This window comes from Leptodactylus fuscus, chromosome 2, assembly GCF_031893055.1.
Source record: "Leptodactylus fuscus isolate aLepFus1 chromosome 2, aLepFus1.hap2, whole genome shotgun sequence".
NCBI classification, from domain to species: domain Eukaryota; kingdom Metazoa; phylum Chordata; class Amphibia; order Anura; family Leptodactylidae; genus Leptodactylus; species Leptodactylus fuscus.
Window position 1 is genome coordinate 168,754,016 of NC_134266.1, and position 21,097 is coordinate 168,775,112.

General features: G+C 44.7%; 1 protein-coding gene across 2 annotated transcripts; it reads left to right on the forward strand.

Annotated features, from left to right (window-relative positions):
- Window positions 1-7,292: 7,292 nt before the first annotated feature.
- CHAMP1 (chromosome alignment maintaining phosphoprotein 1) lies at window positions 7,293-13,657 on the forward strand. 2 transcript variants are annotated; one of them, XM_075265058.1, is made up of 2 exons: window positions 7,293-7,414; window positions 10,953-13,657. In XM_075265058.1, exon 2 carries the CDS (start codon window positions 11,000-11,002, stop codon window positions 12,935-12,937), a length of 1,938 nt encoding a protein of 645 aa, XP_075121159.1. In that variant the 5' UTR covers window positions 7,293-7,414; window positions 10,953-10,999; the 3' UTR covers window positions 12,938-13,657. The 2 variants fall into 2 exon arrangements, with proteins under 2 accessions (XP_075121159.1, XP_075121158.1); XM_075265057.1 differs by lacking the exon at window positions 7,293-7,414 and adding an exon at window positions 7,619-7,673.
- The last annotated feature ends 7,440 nt before the right edge of the window (window positions 13,658-21,097 follow it).

A 21,097-nucleotide genomic window follows, 5' to 3' on the forward strand; every position in this document is an offset into this window, starting at 1 on the left:
TTTTATATACAGTCATGCTGTTTTTTTGGGGTTTTTTTTAAATGTAGACTGTGAGCCCCATATAGGGATCACAATCTACATTTTTCCTATCAGTAAGTCTTTGGAGTATGGGAGAAAATCCACGTAAACATAGGGAGAACATACAAACTCCTTGCAGATGTTGTCCTTGGCAGGATGCGAATCCAGAACTCCAGCACTGCAAGGCAGCAGTGCTAACCGATGGGAGGTATGTTCCGGCATTCGTTCATCTGCGTATGCCCATATGTGCTCCGGCGCGATGTGATGACGTCATCGGAGCAACGGGGATACAAGTGTTTGGTTTTTTATATTTGGTTGGTACCAGGATAAAGACATAATATTGTAGGAGTAGATGGAGGGGAGACATTAAACTGGGGGCAGATGGAGGGGGACATTAACCTGGAGTAGATGGACGGAGACATTTAACTGGGAGCAGATGGATATCACTGAGGGAGTAACTATTAAAATGTAACTTTTATTAAGTCCGTTTAAAATTGATTCATAAAAATGAGTAGTCCAAAAAACCATGTGTAAGAGGACAGAACAATTACTGATATGCCTGTGGTATAATATATTCACCACTCTATTTTTGTGGCTATTTCAGTCCTACAGACACTTTAACACAAAACCCTTATGTGCTGCTAAGGGAGTTTTAAACAGGTGCATATAGCACACATAATCGGGAGCCTACGATGCTGATGTTGAGGCTAGGTAGGCTAGGAGTATGGACATATTATAAACCCCTAGACACATTCCCATATAGGGATATTAGTGTAGATATTTCCTGCCCCACAGACTAACATTCTCCTCTACGCGTTTCCCTAGCCCTACGCAGTTTCCAAATAGATTACATTCAAATTTAAAGCATAGGGATGGATAAGGAGTGACATGTGCAAAATGCCTAAACATAACTACAAGGTAGTCCATATGGCTCCATGTGGTAAGAGGAAATGGTGAAGAGATAGGTTGGTATTATCTGGTATAGGGTTTGTATTTACAAATGCAGTTGGGTAGATGAATTCCATAACCATTTACAAAGATGTCCGATTTTTAAAGCGGACAGCAAAATCCTACATGCAGGATTTAGCTGTCCACTTGAAAAATCGGACATCTTTGTAAACACTTAAGGACACCCAAGGACTCTAAAGGACACTACATGATGTCCCATTTAAAATCATGCAAATTGAAAACGGACACAGTTAGTGTCCGATGCTAAAATCTTCCGCGGACATTAGTATCGGACACTAGCTGTCGGACACCGACGCTAGTGTGAACCCAGCTTTACCATAAGAAACACCATTATTACTGTGTTTGTGTGTGTATTTATTTATGTTAGTAGTATTAGATCTTAAGGGGTCGTTCGCACGGGGGCGGTAGGGCACGACCGTCGCGGTCGTGGCTTTCTCCTCCAGAGTCAGCTCAAATGAATGAGTCGACACCGGAGGTTGCTGCCGCTAGGCGGAAGCTGTGGCTCAGCGAGCCGCGGAATCCGCCTGAAGAAAGGGCAGCTCGCTTCTGTCTTCCACTAGCGGCGACATGCCGCTAGCGGAAAAAAGAACGCTAGTGGTCTCCATAGACCACCATTGTATGGAGGCAGATTTTGAGGCGAAATCCGCCTCCTTGCCCCGTGTGAACTAGCCCTAAATATAGAAATGGGTGCTTGTGGTGCCATGACTGAGATTTACAATTATATGTGTCTGTGCGGGCTGACAGCTCCCTCCTCTCTGCTCCTCCTGACTGAGACTTACGTGGTATGCACATGACTGTGCAAGTGGCCTGCCATGATTGAATGACATTGGTGGCACACAGATGTCAGGACCCGAGTTTTGCAGCACAGACTGTCGGTGTGCACATGGAGCTGAGCAAATCACCGTCATGTGCATGGGCCAATACAATTGAATGGGTCAGTGTGCTATCCGGAAAAAATCAGTACATTGTATGTGTCTGTGTAGGCTAACAGCTCCCACCCATATTACATCTGTATGCTCAAAGTAATATGTAGCGCCAACTGGAGACACAAGGGAAGGCGGCAGTGGACAGGTTGGGGAAAGGTAAATAAAAATTGGCAGTTACTCGGAGTAATCCTTCTGGCCTCCATAAGTTCAAATCACCCAATAGCAGCCACTATGATAGCAATCTTTGGATATACTATCCAGGCAGAGTTTCAGCTGCTCTTATGTGAGCTTGCACCCTTTTTATTTATGCAGTACTAGCATCTGCTGTCTTGGCGCTGAACCGCGTATAGTTGGCCAAGTGCTGTTTGTATGATCCGCGGTGTGAGCCCCTGTGCCGTCCCCGTATGCACCCCTGCCTCTCCTTCCGCCCCACGGTCCGCCTACGTACAGCTCGCCCCCGGCCAGCCCTCTTGCCCCTCCCATGCCCTAGGCCCCCCTCTCCCATGGCCCCTCCCCTATCTGTACCCCCTGCCCCCCCGGGTGCTTTGTACTGAGGTGTATGTACATCTGTGCATATGCATATGGGGGGCAACTGGCAACCCCCCTGCATCCCCCTCCCGCGCCCCCCCCTCTTTCACGTACCCCCCCCCATGCAGTACTCTGTGTCCGTTTTATAAAAAACTGTTTCACGGCAGAGAGCATAAAACGCTCACGGCCGGACCCACTCTGACAGCTTTCCGTCTTCTGCCGGCAGAAGATGGAAAGCTGAGAACGGAGACCCGAACGCTAGTATGAACCTAGCATCAGATGGTAATTAGAATGAAATCTTCACTGGCCTCTCACTCCCGTTATTATTCAGCAGTCTCTATTACTGTGTTACATGGTATACTACTCAGCTTTCCGGGGAATATGAAAAGCAAATCAGGCATAGTATGCCATACTATTTAGTACATGAGGGCAGTAGTGAGGATACTATAAGCCCAGCCTAGTATTCAGATTATCTATCCATTGGTTGTTAGCCAGCATATTATTGAAGGGATATAGGAAAGAGGGAAGTTATCAAAGTATAGATACATATATTTGTCATTCAGCAATTTGGGAAACTTTCCCTGTGTGGCTGTACTGTTGTTGCTATGAGTTAGTGAGGTACAGCTGGCTGGTGTTACTATGTATACACTATGTATACTATGTACTACACTATGTATACCACCTGCAGCACCCTTACTATTACTGCTCTCACCATTATTACCACTGCTGCCTTCACCTTTACTACTACTGCTGGTACTACTGCCTGTAGCTTTACTACTACTGATGGTATCATTACCACGGCTGCCCTCACCTTTACTACTACTGCTGGCACTTTTTTTTTGCTTTGTTATACAGTATAGCACCATCATATTCCTCAGCGCTTTACAGACATCGTTAGTTGCTGTCCCATATAGGGCTCACAATCTAAATTCCCTATCAGTATATCTTTGGAGTGTGGGAGGAAACTCACACAAACACAGGGAGAACATACAGACTCCATGCAGGTGTTGTCCTTGGTAGGACCCAGGACTCCAGCGCTGCAAGGCTGTAGTGCTAACCACTGAGTCACCATGCTGCCCTCTCTGTGCAGGGACAACACTAGACATTCATGAGCATCTTGTTGGCTACACTCTCCCCATCCCTGGACCCACCATTACTACTGTACTGCCTGCGCCTTTACTACTACTGCTGGTACTACTGCCTGTAGCTTTACTACTACTGATGGTATCATTACCACGGCTGCCCTCACCTTTACTACTACTGCTGGCACTTTTTTTTTGCTTTGTTATACAGTATAGCACCATCATATTCCTCAGCGCTTTACAGACATCGTTAGTTGCTGTCCCATATAGGGCTCACAATCTAAATTCCCTATCAGTATATCTTTGGAGTGTGGGAGGAAACTCACACAAACACAGGGAGAACATACAGACTCCATGCAGGTGTTGTCCTTGGTAGGACCCAGGACTCCAGCGCTGCAAGGCTGTAGTGCTAACCACTGAGTCACCATGCTGCCCTCTCTGTGCAGGGACAACACTAGACATTCATGAGCATCTTGTTGGCTACACTCTCCCCATCCCTGGACCCACCATTACTACTGTACTGCCTGCGCCTTTACTACTACTGCTGGCACCATTACTACTGCTGGCACTACTGCCTGCATCTTTACCATATCTCCCAACCGTCCCGATTTCCGCAGGACATTCACGATTTTGGTGACGTGTCCCGCGGTCCCGGTTGGAGGGAGGCATGTCCCGATTTCAACTCAGATCTGCATCCAGAGGACGCAGATCTGAGTTGAACACATACCTGGCTACAGCAAGGAGCTGACACAGGTCAGCTCCTTGCTTCGCCGCTGCTTGCCGTCAACTGGCTGTGTAGACGCGATGTGATGACGTCACATCACGTCTACAACTGTATCAGAGAGAGTGAGAGGCGCGCAGAGAGCGGCGAGGGAACAAAGGAGAAGGTAAGTGTAATGTGTACACTAAAGTGGAACGTGAAACTGGGGGCAGATGAAGGAGAGGACGGCATGACACTGGGGGCAGAGATGGAGGGACATGAATCTGGGGGCAGAGATGGGGGGGACATGAACCTGGGGGCAGAGATGGGGGGGACATGAACCTGGGGGCAGAGATGGAGAGGACATGAATCTGGGGCAGAGATGGAGGGACATGAATCTGGGGGCAGAGATGTAGAGACATGAATCTGGGGGCAGAGATGGAGGGACATGAAACTGGGGGCAGAGATGGAGGGGACATGAATCTGGGGGCAGAGATGGAGGGACATGAATCTGGAGGCAGAGATGGAGGGGACATGAATCTGGGGGCAGAGATGTGGGGACATGAACCTGGGGGCAGAGATGGAGGGGACATGAATCTGGGGGCAGAGATGGAGGGGACATGAATCTGGGGGCAGAGATGGAGGGGACATGAATCTGGGAGCAGAGATGGGGGGACATGAATCTGGGAGCAGAGATGGGGGAACATGAATCTGGGGGCAGAGATGGAGAGGACATGAATCTGGGGGCAGAGATGGAGGGGACATGAATCTGGGAGCAGAGATGGAGGGGACATGAATCTGGGGGCAGAGATGGAGGGACATGAATCTGGGGGCAGAGATGGAAGGACATGAATCTGGGGGCACTGATGTGGGGACATGAATCTGGGGGCAGAGATGGAGGGACATGAAACTGGGGGCAGAGATGGAGGGGACATGAATCTGGGGGCAGAGATGGGGGGGACATGAATCTGGGGGCAGAGATGGAGGGGATATGAATCTGGGGGCAGAGATGGGGGGGACAAGAAACTGGAGGCAGAGATGGGGGGGACATGAAACTGGGGGCAGAGATGGGGGACAAGAATCTGGGGGCAGAGATGGGGGACATGAATCTGGGGGCAGAGATGGGGGACATGAATCTGGGGACAGAGATGGAGAGGACATGAAACTGGGGGCAGAGATGGGGGACATGAATCTAGGGGCAGAGATGGGGGGACATGAATCTGGGGGCAGAGATGGGGGACAAGAATCTGGGGGCAAAGATGGGGGACATGAATCTGGGGACAGAGATGGAGAGGACATGAATCTGGGGGCAGAGATGGGGGGGACATGAACCTGGGGGCAGAGATGGGGGACAAGAATCTGGGGGCAAAGATGGAGGGACATGAATCTGGGGGCAGAGATGGAGAGGACATGAATCTGGGGGCAGAGATGGGGGGGACATGAACCTGGGGGCAGAGATGGGGGGGACATGAACCTGGGGGCAGAGATGGAGAGGACATGAATCTGGGGGCAGAGATGGAGGGACATGAATCTGGGGGCAGAGATGTAGAGACATGAATCTGGGGGCAGAGATGGAGGGACATGAAACTGGGGGCAGAGATGGAGGGGACATGAATCTGGGGGCAGAGATGGAGGGACATGAATCTGGAGGCAGAGATGGAGGGGACATGAATCTGGGGGCAGAGATGTGGGGACATGAACCTGGGGGCAGAGATGGAGGGGACATGAATCTGGGGGCAGAGATGGAGGGGACATGAATCTGGGGGCAGAGATGGAGGGGACATGAATCTGGGAGCAGAGATGGGGGGACATGAATCTGGGAGCAGAGATGGGGGAACATGAATCTGGGGGCAGAGATGGAGAGGACATGAATCTGGGGGCAGAGATGGAGGGGACATGAATCTGGGAGCAGAGATGGAGGGGACATGAATCTGGGGGCAGAGATGGAGGGACATGAATCTGGGGGCAGAGATGGAAGGACATGAATCTGGGGGCAGAGATGGAAGGACATGAATCTGGGGGCAGAGATGGAGGGACATGAAACTGGGGGCAGAGATGGAGGGGACATGAATCTGGGGGCAGAGATGGGGGGGACATGAATCTGGGGGCAGAGATGGAGGGGATATGAATCTGGGGGCAGAGATGGGGGGACAAGAAACTGGAGGCAGAGATGGGGGGGACATGAAACTGGGGGCAGAGATGGGGGACAAGAATCTGGGGGCAGAGATGGGGGACATGAATCTGGGGGCAGAGATGGGGGACATGAATCTGGGGACAGAGATGGAGAGGACATGAAACTGGGGGCAGAGATGGGGGACATGAATCTAGGGGCAGAGATGGGGGGACATGAATCTGGGGGCAGAGATGGGGGACAAGAATCTGGGGGCAAAGATGGGGGACATGAATCTGGGGACAGAGATGGAGAGGACATGAAACTGGGGGCAGAGATGGGGGACATGAAACTCGGGGCAGAGATGGGGGACATGAAACTGGGGGAAGATGAAGGGTGTATATGAAACTGGGGGAGATAGAGGGGGGACATATAATTTATGGGTGACTGTAGGAGGATTATACTGTGTGCGGGCACATGAAAAATTAATGAGTGGGCGGAGTAAACACAAAAGTGGGTGGGGCTAAATTTGCCGTGGTGCACATTTTGTCCCTCTTTCGGTTCTTCAAAAGTTGGGAGGTATGCCTTTACTACTACTGCTGGCATCATTACTACTTCTGGTACTACTGCTTACACCTTTACTACTACTGTTGTCATCATTGCTACTGCTGGTACTACTGCTTACATCTTTACTACTACTGCTGGCACAATACTACTGCTGGTACTACTGCCTGCACCTTTACTACTACTTCTGGCACCATTGCTACTGCTGGCACTACTGCTTACACCTTTACTACTACTGCTGGCAATTTTACCATTTCTATTTCATGCTGTCAGTTACATAGGGGATTCCTTCCAACAAAATGGCCACACTCACTGTATAGACAGAAAGCATACAGCCTAAACCCAGCCCTTTCCTCCTACACTTCCTGGCTCATGTGCACTAGGATTAGAGGAGAAGAAAGCATGGCTGCTGCCATAGAGAAGAATACATGCTTTTTCTAGTTTTATCTTTTTATGGTCTACAATTATGATATAAGAAGAGTTAGAAACTAAGGAGGCGATGGGTAGAGTCATATAGGTGACTATGTATTCTCTCTTCTTTGTTGGGATTGTGGGTGTTTATTGTCCCTGCATGCTGTGCTATGAGAGCGCACGCCCCTCCCCGCACACAGACTGACACTGTTTATGCTTTGCCTCTGTGCAGGGACAACACTAGACATTCATTAGCGTCTCCTTGGCTACGCTCTCCCCGCCCCCGGGCTTCCTCTGTTTACCGGAAGCTATAGGCTGTGGTGTCACACGCTGTTGCTCCCACATTTATGTGTATCTCAGTCTTGGTGAGTTCTTATTACGAACACTTTCTTGCATTATTTTTTACTAGATTGTTGTGAATGTTGTGTCTCCCTTCCACGTGGTCTGTAGAGCCATTTGTTCCTGCTGCAGTGAGTATTATGTCGCACACAGGTGGTGTTGCCTGACTGTTATTATAGGTTACATTAGCACAGGTTACATTATGCTACACCAGGGCTCAGCAACCTTCGGCTCTCCAGCTGCTGTGAAACTACAACTCCCAACATGCTCCTTTCACCTCCATGGGAGATTCACGGACAGTAGAGTAAGTATGCGTGCTGGGAGTTGTAGTTTTACAACAGCTAGAGTGCAGACGGTTGCCTACCCTTTGGGCACACAGGTGGGCACAGGTGGATTTACTCCCCCTTCCTGATTATACTGTATGGGTTTGCTCTTTGTGATCTATTCTTTTCTGTCATCAGGATATGCTACCCCATTCTTTCCTTCGTGAGGCTGTATGGAGAATTGGTACGCTGTGTTGTCTATTAGTAATGTCCCTGGAGGACCCAGCCCATGTGTAGTATGTATCCTTGTCTCTTCTGCTCCGGTGGTGTCTTGCATATGCTATGATCCTTTAATAGTCCCACCATGGGGAAATTTAGTGTACCATGTACAAATACAAAAGCTCCAAGGTAGAGGCATTGCAGAGTATTGGCTAGAATAGTATAGTACAGTGATGGTGAACCCGAGTCAGCAGTGAGACGCTGAGGAGTTTTTTGCTCCTTTTTTACCTCCGGATGCTGATATGAATGTCACTATATTACCTCACCTAAATGAACCCAGAGCAGCAATCAGACGGTGTTAGCATCCGGAGGTGGCGCAAGTGTTAGGCGAACGGCGCCATATTAGCTCACTTGGGGAAGCCAGCAATTAGACAGTGTATTTGTCTCTTAGTGAGTTTTATTATTGAAGCCACTGCAGCAAGCAGCCTTATACTCACACTGCTGCAAAAACTTCTCACAGCCGCAGATTTGTGTCAGGGAGCTGCAAAAACATCTGACAGCCGCAGATTTGTGTTAGCTGCAAACAGTTCTCAGGGTGCCTTTACACGGAGTTACGCTCCGTGCTTTTTGCTACATTTTATACGTGTAAAATGTAGTTAGCCAGTGAGTTCAATGGCTTTTTTTTTTTTTTTTTTTTTTTTTTTAACACTCGTCTTTTTGCGCATGCAAAAAGACACGCGTTATACGGAAAAAAAACATATCTCAGACTCAGGTGAACTGACCATTTAAAAAGATTGTCCAGTATATATGATTTTTTTATTTTTTTTTTTGTAATTGGGCCAGGGTAGGTGGAAAAAAAAAAACTGTCCTTGGAGCTCCGGTACACCGTGAAGGAGAATTTGCACTTGAGAAAGGGCCTTTTGTGGCCCGAAAGGCGTTGTGCTAATTAAAGGCGTTCCAAACATTTCCAGGTGAGCGCTGTTTTCTTGTCAAATCTTTGGAGCAGGCTGGTCCACTACATCTTAATTATAGCATGTCGGCTTACAGGAAAATACAAATCATTGAAAAAGACAGAAGCACAACACGTCTATAAAATAATAGATATATAAATTTTATTAACAAATAAATTAATCAACATACATAAATACTAAGCATGGTTTTCAGACCCTTGCACATCTTAAAAATGGTTCATATTATACGTAATATCTCGCATACAGTAACTAAATATCTTATTGCATCAAATACATACCAGGATCGTGTGTCAGGGTTCAGTGTTGACCAGGTGAGTTAGTATTGGGGTTTTACTTGATTTACAATCTCTTGGATTGATTCTCACTTTTATTGTCTGTTTAAAAGGGCATCCTGAGGGCATCTCCGCTGAAACTCTTACAGTGGAGTTGCTGGAGCTTGTGCCTGTGATCTCTGATTGCAGGCATAAACTTTGGCATTACCGCTGTAAGCATTACAGCGGAGGTGCTAGTTGCTATGGCGACTGCTCTGCAGAGCGATGCCATTACACTTACAGATCCAGATCCAGGGGATATCGTCACTCCATAAGGAGAGAACCACCATTTGGGTATGTGGAGTCTTATTCAGCCATGCGCGCTCCACTGTGCAAAGGAATATGGGAAGAATATGCAAATCTGACTTCCATGATGTAATTAGGATGCCAGTGCCTCAAGTATGCAACCCAATAGAGGGCGCTGACTGAGAATGTGCAAGTCTATCTTCCATGATGTAATTAAGAAGACAGAGTCTCAGTCAAACAAACCTATAGAGGGCGCTCCCTTTAACATCATTCCGACCTTCTCAGAGGCCTTTGTTTGTAATGATGTTGGGATTATACCAGATACAGTCTTCTCAGCCAAGGACAGCTGTTTTGATGTATTTGCATCTCATCAGCTTGGCGCAGAAAGGACTGATCTGGCAGAGGTGAGAGGCTTAGACAGGGTTGAGGGAGATCCAGATCCATCATACAGACACCGGGGCGGGTGCAGAGGCCCTGGCAGAAGCGTGGCGATGCTTTACATTTCAAACTGCAGAAGTACTTACGGTACTTATGCTAGCACGCCAGGAAGCAGACATGCTGATGTTGGGGGTGGGCAGGGTCTGCATTCCTGGCCTGCTAGCAGAAAATTACCATAATGACTCTAGTATAAGCCGAGGAACACTTTTTTCAGCATAAAAACTGCTCAAAAATGGCTTGTACTTGAGTATATACGGTAATGTCATTGGAGTTAAAATACCATCACTATAGAGTTCAAATATTCAGCTATAAACATACAAACATGTGGGTACTTATAAAGTATGTCAGCAAATCATCCCAATTCCAGTTATAACAAAACTTGTCATGTAACTAGGGCTGTAAACAATCAAATCAAATAAGACCATACTCCTTCACATTAATGTAAAAACTTGTGTGTGTTGTCAAAAAAAACTGTTATGAAGAGCTTTTCAGTTTCAGAAATGTCTGCTTTGTGTGAAAATAACCTTATGAAATGTACTGGCAAGGAGATCAGGTGACTTTGTTGGGTTGTATCACAGGCATTTGCAGTGGCTGCAAAGGAAGTTGCGTTTTGTTTGGTTGCTATTCAGTAGGGATAGCTTATTTAGCCACTCTGATCTCGACTATGGGGTGGGGGATCCCAGGTAAAGAACCTCTCTCCCTTTCTATCTTAGTACATACGACGACATATGAAGAGGGTTTGTATTCATGAGGCAACCCCTTTAAGAATGTGTTTTAAGTTTTGGAAACATGTATATACTTATATTTTAATGAATGTCCAAAAAAATTAACCCTTTCTTTTTGTATCTTTTGTGCAGATTGTACATATATCACCTGTGGATTAAATATTTGTGCCATTTGAACAATGGAAGTCCTTCAAAAACACAGTGAGCTGGACTGTAATCGGTGCAACTTTCATGGTACGGACTATAAGAGTGTACAAATCCACATGGGAACCATACATCCAGAATTTTGTGAAGAAATTGATACCGGCGGTTTGGGAAAATTGGTGTTTTACCAGAAAAGCGCAAGATTGTTTCACTGTCACAGATGTTTTTTCACGAGCAAATTGTTCTCCAGTGTGTATTATCATATTCTCGCTCAGCATGCAGAGCCTGACAAGTTGATGAATAAATTAAAACCTATCATAGAGCCCAAATTAGAACAGGGCTCTGAAAAAAATGATTCTGAAAGTATGGTGAGTGAGGATGAAAAATCTGTAGATGAGAAGTTCAAGTTAAAAGTAGTAAAATCTGAAGAAAACGACACTCTGACTTCTTGGCCAGAAAATGCGCCGTCTCAGGTTACCCAAGATAATTCTGACATTGAACTCAAAAGCAGCAGCAGCAGCGGCATGGAGAAGGCAAGAGCGGTCTTCCCAGAAACCAAAGACTCCAGTTGTGATCCTGAATCTAGCAGCAGTAGTGATAACATCAGCACAGAAAAATCTGCACAGGCAAATGTCGGGGCTGAGTTTTCTGATAATGACATTGCTTCTTCCCCTTCAAAAGATATACCAGAGTTTTCAGATGAAGATGACGTACCCGCCCTACCTGGTGGTATACCACATTTTTCTGACGATGAAACTGTAACTCCGTCAAAAGATGTTCAAGAGTCCTCAGAAGATGATGTGCTACCAGATCAGTCGAGAGGAATTGAGGATATTTCTGAAGATGAGATGCCACTGGAAGAAAAGCACGTAGACAATATATCTGAAGATGAGAGTGCTCCAGCAAAGTCAAAGCCAGAAGATTCATCAGAGGAAGAAGAAATGTCCGCACCAGTTAAAGAAATGATGGAGTTTTCTGATGATGATGAGGAAGATAATACAGCACTGTCAAAGGAAGACATGGACTTTTCAGAAGAGGAAGAGGAGGCAATTAATAAACGTAAAAATGTGGAGGACAAAAATGTCGCTAAAAATGTAATGGATTTTTCTGAAGAGGAGGAAACCACAAATGCATCAAGAAATGTAATGGAGTTTTCAGAAGAAGAAGAAACCCAAGGTTTATCAAAAGACATTATGGAGTTTTCAGACGATGATGAAGATTCAGCTCCAGCAATGTCAAAGAGCATTATGGAGTTTTCAGAAGATGAGGACATTTCTCCTCAATTAAAAGATATGCCCAAATATTTAGAGGGTAATTCAACGCCAACTCAGTCAAAAGACTCAGAGTTTGCTGAAGATGCTGATACATGTCTATTCAAGGGTTCATCACCATTTTCAGAAGATGGAACTCAAGAGTCTACATCATTACATGCAAGGGACTTGGTAGATAAGTCTAAGGGTCTCACTAGTACAACTCGCTTGTCAGGAACTGCGCATTTTTCAGGCTTTCCAGGTACTCCAACATGGTCTAAAGATGGACTTGACACTTCAGACTCTGGTGACATTTCTTTAAGTGCTCCAGATACTTTGGATGTATCAGATGATAAAGATGCTTTTCTGAAAGATGAGGAGATATTGAAACATGTAAAACGGGTTAAAGGCAGATATCATTGCATGTTGTGTGAATGTAGACCACTGAAACGAGGGCCTATTTTGCACCATTTGATCATGAGACATAACATGCCTAGTCCATTTGTTTGTAAAACATGCGGGAAGACCTTTGTCATGGAGACCCATCTAAAAAACCATCTCTCTTCCCACACAAAAGGTTTATATAAGTGTCATAGGTGTAACTTTCAAACTGATCATCCTAGAGGTTTCAAGAAACATCAAACACATTGTGACAGCCGTCACAAAGAGGATCTAAGCAAACCTGTTGTGGCTTTTCAGGAAGGAGAACATGAAGAGCACTGACTATTGATGTATTTTTTGTTTGTAGGCCTAAACATTTCATTCTGCACTAGTAGATATAGGTGCCCTATTATGTGACCTTGTGTTCCTCACAAGAAGAACAAACATTCACTTGTCTCAGAGAACAGAAATTCTAGATGGTGTAAATAATAAAAGTGAGACACGTGTTTTAAGATGGTTGCAAAGTTTTAACCTTTTCAACTTAAAGTAGAAAGGGAGCAAGAGATGATATCTATAAGTATTGATGTCACGATTTTAGGATCCTAGTTTATGGACTCAAGAACATTCTTCCAGGGCTCAGAATGGCTACCTCCTGTATGAGTAGGCATGTAGTATACTGAAGACGTGTCATTTCTTAAGTCTGTTTGTGTCATCTCTGACAAAAAAACATGTTGCTTAGAAAGGACTTCTTTTCAAAAAAGTTGTAAAATTGTGTTATTCACTCAACAATCATTATGAACTCGCACAGAATCTTATTTATGACAGCTAAAATAGGGGAAAAGCAACCATAACATCAGACATAACAGCAAAAATTCAGATTCTTTTTCTCTACAGGAATTTCCCTAAATAAGGTCCTCTTTTACTGTGAACGCTTCATGTGTAGTGCTCGAGTAGTGCAGTTCTTATTTATACAGCGTTTTATTTTTGCAATGTTAAGATATTTCTAGAAGTATATTGCATTCTATTCTGCTAATTAATTTTTTTTTGCACCTCATCTTGTTAGTGTTTTGGTACATATTTGTTTTGCTCAAGTGTGGTTGTATCATAAAGTTGTATTATTTATATTGGCTATTGTTTTTTTTTGTATTTACTTTATGGTCAGAATAACACATTTAATGACACATTTTTAAACTATTTTGACACTTAGCATGTTTTCTACAGCTGCATCTTTTTATTGCAGTAAAAAAAAAACCAAAAAAACCCCACATCAATTAGATAACCACCATGTTCTTCTAGAAGGCCGTGTCCAGGACAAGATCTGGGATTGCAATATGCTTCCATGACAGCCAGGAGCCTATTGAACCCTCCTTGGTCTGTCATTACTATACTTCTATTACAGGCAGCCGTAGTAGGCAGTGTGCCCTTAGGGCTCGTTCACACGTGAGCAAAGGGGCGGATTTTGACAGCGGATTTCGCTTCAAAATCCGCCCCTTTACAATGGTGGTCTATGCAGACTGCCGGGCTTCTTTTTTCCGCTAGCGGTGGGCTGCTGCTAGCGGAGAAAAGAAGTGACATGTCCTATCTTCAGGCGGAAACAGCTGTGTGCTGGACCGCGGCTTCCGCCTAGTGGCAGCACCCTTCTGTGTCAGCTCATTCATTTATTTTCAGGCGGGTTTCGACCAGAAAGAGACGTGTCAAAACACGCGCGGACGGTGTGAACTGACCCTTATGCACAGGGTTAATACATCCTTAAATACTTGCTTTGGTAGTCAAGGATTGGGGGAGGGGGGGGTAGATTATCTCCCAGTTCCCAGATAACCCTTTTAAAGAGGACCTTTCACCGATTTGGGCACAGGCAGTTATATATACTGCTGGAAAGCTGACAGTGCACTGAATTCAGCGCACTGTCGGCTTTCCCGATCTGTGCCCTGGGTAAAGAGCTATCGGTACCGTAGCGCTTTACAGTCAGAAGGGCGTTCCTAACAGTCAGGTAGGTCCTTCTCCACAGCAGCGCCTATCTCGCTGTATAGTGTGAGCGGGGAGGAACACCTCCTACCTCTGCTCACAGTGCTCGTCCATAGACGAGTATTATCAGGAGGGGAGGGGGCGTTCCTCCCCGCTCACACACTACAGCGCGATAGGCGCTGCTGTGAAGAACATACCTGACAGACTGTCAGAAACGCCCTTCTGACTATAAAGAGCTACGGTACCGGGACCAATAGCTCTTTACCCATGGCACAGATCGGGAAAGCCAGACAGTGCGCTAAATTCAGCGCACCGTCATCTTTCCAGCAGTTTATAGAACGGCCTGTGCCCAAATCGATGAAAGATCCTCTTTAAGAGTCACCTCTTCTGTTATCAGCATCCGATGGTTTAGAACCACTAGTTTTCTGGCTGGTTCTGTCACTTGTCCAGCACCTGGCTCCTTTCTCACTATGTCTTGTTGACTGTCAGACATTGTAGTCAACAGTGACAGAGAAGGGGGCTAGCTTTGTTGTCACAATGGCAGCCTGTCAGTTCCTATAGTACGTCATACTAAGCAACAAGACTGGGGTAGGATGGAACCAGGTGCTGGACATGTGACCTGGTCCGAGGTTCCAAACCTGCAGAATCTTTGCTGGATGCTGGTAACTTTCATTCCTCAGATAACCCATTTAAACTTTTTCTGTTGTTCTGTAGTAAACATATATGTAGAAACTATACTAGTGCAAATGGTTTAATCATAACATGCTATAATATATAATATTTGTACTCCATAAAAATACTTTTCCCTCAGAAGAACATGACCTTGTACAATTGAAATAAAAGGTGTAGCACCACCTGGTTGTGGTAACTTTCACAATGCCACTTCTTAGCTGTAGGTGTTGTACTCTACCTCATGCTGGTAGGGTTTAATGGCCCTTTAAGAAAGTTGTACATTTTGCAGTCTGCTCCCAGCCAGTCTTCTGTATCTGTGCCTGAAAGCAAGAAATGTCTCTGATCTGATGTTGAAAACAAATCATACCACCAGCGGAAGGAAGCATGTTTAAGGAGATGGATCCAAATAAGTGAGACGTTCGGTAACCGTACAATAATAGATGAGGAGAATGCAACTGAAATTGTTTAACATATGATGTCACTTTGTGATTTGAGTTTGTGGTTTAAGTTTGTACAAGAGCCATCACTCGCATTTTTTCTTGGTGAGTGTTTCATTTGCCCAGTAGGTGGCAGTGGTACCGCATCCAAAATCTCCATGCTTCAAAGTGCTAAAACCGTCTGCTAGTGACCAAGGACTGTTAACTTCTGAAGATTCTTTTTGTTATATGCAACATTATTCTTTCTAGCTCAGGGAGATGTCACAAATTTCATCAGCCCCAAATGTTCCCATAGTACACTATAGGGTTTAATTCCTCAGTTTCCCTCCAACATTTTTGTACTACATCAGGAAAAATCATGAAATGAGGGCCAGATATATATGACAGGGATTTTAATAATAATAATACATTTTATTTATACAGTGCCAACATATTCCGCAGCGCTGTACAATTTGTAGGGTTCAAATACAGACAGAAAGATGCATTACAAGAAAAGTCATTTCACACAATGGGACTGAGGGCCCTGCTCACAAGAGCTTACAATCTATGAGGTAGAGGGGTGACACGAGATAGCAGGGGCGGCATTGCTTATGCAGAGGTCAGACACTTTTGTAATAGAGGTGACTGTCATTACACAAACATAAACCTTTGAGCCGCCACTAGTGGTGTCCTGTAACATGTGGATGGAGCTTGGACCTATAAAGTTATCCTGATGTGGCATCATATCATGTGGGGAAGTGTGGGAGCGGGGACAGAAGAGGGTTACATTTTGGGGATTCTAATTATAGTACGGAAGGGTTTACATTAGGAATTGTGATAGGCCTGTCTCAAAAAAAAAAATGTCTTTAGTTTGCGTTTGAAACTAAAATTGGAAAGTAGAAATTGGGAGTTAATCTGATTGTCCGGGGGAGAGCATTCCAGAGAAGTGGTGTAACTCGGAAGAAGTCTTGTATACGAGCGTGGAAGGTTCTGATAATAGAGGATATAAGTGTTAGGTTATTGAGTGAACGGAGAACACGGGTTGGGCGGTAGACAGAGATGAGGGAAGAAATGTAGGGAGGTGCAGCCAATGTAGCGACTGGCACAGACCAGAGGCATTATTTTACCTGTCTTGCCAGATTCCTTCTTCAAGGAAATAAAAGAATTAACCTGATTTTATTTCATGTGTAGCTACATGTCCTCTGGCTTGGTTGGCAAAAAAAAAAAATGACAAAAGTACTTGGAAGCTTATAGGAAAATAATTTAAAAATAAAATCATATTTGCCATTTCTCTGCAGGTCTCAGCTTCTAAATTGATTCAAGTAGGGCTCAAAATGTTGACAATATCTGTAAAGTTCTGCGGAATATGATGGTTGCACAACAAGGGATCCACAGCCAACCTGATATATTTCACAATAAATCCAATACAATTCTGCGTGGACAAAGTCTTCCGGATCAAGACGATAAACAGAAAACAAAAATATTGTCCAGCAAAAGACGGATCCAAAGTTAATTTATAAAACGCAACATTTAATGGAAAAAAATCAATAAAACCATTCACAGAGACATTAAGTGAAAAAATATGTATATATAGGCATGACATACCCAAACAGGAGAAATATGATGGTGCTTTATAAGTAAGGGCTCGTTCACATCTGCGCCCGTACTCCGTTCTGCAGGTTTCCGTTTCCTGCACAACACAGGCAGGAGATGGAAACCTGCCTGCATGTTTCAATCCCATTCATTTGAATAGGCTTGAAAAGTGTCCGGCCGTGTGCGCCGGTGAGCATTTTATGCGCTCCGCGGCAAAACCGTCTTTTTTTTTTTTTTAACCGGACACAGAGTCGGACATACAGTACTCTGTGTCCGGTTTAAAAAAAAAAAAAACTTTCACTGCGGAGTGCATAAAATGCTAACCGGCGCTCACAGCTGGACTCGGCATGACAGGTTTCTGTCTTCTGCATTCAGGCGCTGGTGTGAACCCAGCATTAGCAAAATAAATAAATAGGTTCCTTGTAGCACACAGTGAATACCTGGATATGCCTGGTTGCAGCAGTGACCCACTTCAGCCAGTGGTTGGCTGAGCAGATATTTCCTGTTAGTGTTAGGACACTAGAAGTAGAGCACATCAGAACTGGAGCTGCACGGATCAATGAGAAGTGTATGGATTTTTTTTTCTTTTTCCTATTGCCTGCATGATGGTCTTGTGTGTGTGTGTGAGAGAGATTATATAATCATAATTGTTTTTTGTGGCATCTTTAACAACTCTCTTATCCAATCAACTTGTAAGTCCATGTACAGGACTAAAGGCAGGAGATGATGGTGGTCAAATCATGATAATTATTTTTTTCCTTTTTCGTCTTATGTTGATGGCGGCTAAGCAGTTACTGCTGGTGTTGCAGTCTTATTTGAACAGGGTGTTGATTCACCAGACATCCAGAACTCCATTTATCAAGACCAGCCAATATAGCACTCCTGAGGCACAAGCAGCTTGAAGTACCAGTTTGATGCTCAACAATACGGTGATACTAAATTTATATAATTTGTATTGTTTTTTATTTTTTTAAATCCTCTTTAACAAAATCCAAAATGTAGCAAAAAAATAAATTCTTAGTCACTATAATCTGACACCAGAAACTTTTTTAAAAAATATTTCCATGTGCAAAGTTGTATAAGATGCCTTTTTTTCTTTTTTTGCGGGGACAGATGTTTTGTGTATTCCATTTTGGGGAATATTTATAGTTTAGATCGCTTTTTAGGCAAAGTTTGTAGACCAGGCGTTTTGAGAACCAGGGATTTCTAATGTGTTTGTCTTGTCACTTTTATTTTTAGACCCTCCCCTTCCCAGAGCACAGTTGTCAGATTTGAGTTAGTGGCAGTGATCAGTGTGGGTGCTGATGACGAACGTTGCTGCTGGGTCTCCACTTTATAATACAGTGGAGACTCGGCAGCTATGGGGCCTCTCAGGAGCCATATATAAATACCCGACAAACGCCATAATAATAAAGGGTAAAAAACTAAAGCCTATATGCTCCTTTTGATGCAATCTTTTTAATATCTGTGTTTCCAAGCAGTGGCGTTTCTGGAAATAAACTTCTCTTTCATATGACATCAAAAGCAAGTTTGTATATCTTATAATGTCTGAGATATAACTGTTTGCCACAGACTCATAGTCCCATACTCAATAACATTCAGCAAGAGACCGGACCAACTCTCAATACAGAAACATGAGTGAGTGAAAAAATGCAGGATTTCACAGAAAGAAGTCAAAAAGTATTAATAATGTGTATCTCTTATCTCTCTATATTATAAAAATGAGTTTCTGTCTGTTTTTTATACGTGACCAAACAACTGGACCAATCTTCACCAAATTTGGCACACAGATACTTCAGGTGTACGGGAAGGTTTAAGATGAGGCCTCAACTCGCTCTGACGGACTGTTCCAGAGATACAGTATTCTCAAATCAATGATCCACATTAGCCAATACAAACCTGCAAGTCTTTCACTCATATTCCAACTGCAATACACATGGTCACTCCACATGCACAATCCAACACTGATATCCAAACTGAAATACACGCATCAGAGGATTAGATACGCGACTCAGCACACAGTACCACATGCCGGAGGATTAGATACGCACGTCTGCACACAGTTCTATATGTTGGAGGAATAGATATGCACGTCTGCACACAATACCACACACGAGAATATTAGATACGCACCTCTGCACACAGTGCCACATGCCGGAGGATTAGATACGTGCGTCAGCACACAATACCAAACAATACAATACAAAGAAGCTTTATTGGCACGTCCAAATAGGCTGTAGGATTAGATATGTGCCTGAACACACAATACCACATGTCGTAGGATTAGATACGCACCTCTGCACACAGTACCACACACCGGAGGATTAGATTTGCAGCTCTGCACACAGTATCACATATCAGAGCTTTACTCCAGGTTTCTATAGCAACCCTGCCATTTTTCTTCACTGCTGTATGTCAGCTTTAAAGGGGCAGGGCGCTGTGGATATCAATGTTTCACAAGGTCACATTCACACAGCTTTACTCCAGGTATCCATAACAACCGATCACAGGATTTTCACTGATATTCAAAGTGAGATACACATGATCCTTATGGACACACACAAATAACTTACAAAATATACCAGTGCAAAACTGAGCAATTCTTATGGGGCCACTACACAAACAAAAAAATGAAATATACCTGTACAAAGACGGGTCCTCCTGCTCATATATACACTATGTAATCAAAAGTATCCGGACACCTGGCTGAAAATGACTTACAAGTTTGTGGCGCCCTCCATCGGTAATGCTGGATACAATATGGTGTTGGCCCACCCTTAGCCTTGATGACAGCTTCCACTCTCGCAGGCATATGTTCAATAAGGTGCTGGAAGGTTTTTTGGGGAATGGCAGCCCATTCTTCAAACGGAGTGCTGCACTGAGGAGAGGTATCGATGTAGGTCAGTGAGGCCTGGCATAAAGTCGGCGTTCCAAAACATCCCATAGGTGTTCTATTGGATTCAAGTCAGGACTCTGAGCAGGCCAGTCCACTACAGAGATGTTATTGTAGTGTAACCGCTCCGCCTCAGGCCGTGCAGTATGAACAGGTGCTCGATCGTGTTGAAAGATGCAATCGCCATCCCCGAATTGCTCTACAACAGTGGGAAGCAAGAAGCTGTTTAAATCATCAATGTAGGCCTGTGCAGTGATAGTGCCACGCAAAACAACAAGGGGTGCAAGCCCCCACCATTAAAAACACGACCACACCATAACACCACCGCCTCCGAATTTTACTGTTGGCACTACACATGCTGGCAGATGACGTTCACCGGCATTCGCCATACCCACACCCTGCCATCAGATCGCCACATTGTGTACCGTGATTTGTCACTCCACACAACGTTTTTCCACTGTTCAATTGTCCAATGTTTACGCTCCTTACACCAAGCGAGGCGTCATTTGGCATTGACCTGCGTGATGTGTGGCATCCAATCACCTGACCACATTCCAGGTCTGTGAGTTTTGCTGAGCGCCCTATTCTGCTTTCTCATGATGTCTAATGTCTACTGAGGTTGCTGATATGGAGTACCTGGCAGTAGGTGGCAGCACAATGCACCTAATATGAAAAATGTATGTTTTTGGGGGTGTCTGGATACTTTTGATCACATAGTGTATATATATGACTTTCTGTCTGTTCTTTATGCATGACTAGAGATGAGCGAACACTAAAATGTTCGAGGTTCGATATCCGATTCGAACAGCCGCACACTGTTCGACTGTTCGAACGGGTTTCGAACCCCATTATAGTCTATGGGGGGAAATGCATGTTTCAGGGGTACGCAACATTCGATCAAATTCGCCATTTTTCTTTATGGCAGTTCGCGAGTGAGCCTGCGCAGTAGCGCTTCGGAGGGAA

Excerpts from the sequence above, each read along its gene's own strand:
- CHAMP1 (XM_075265058.1), top strand. The coding sequence starts at position 11,000 with ATGGAAGTCCTTCAAAAACACAGTGAGCTGGACTGTAATCGGTGCAAC.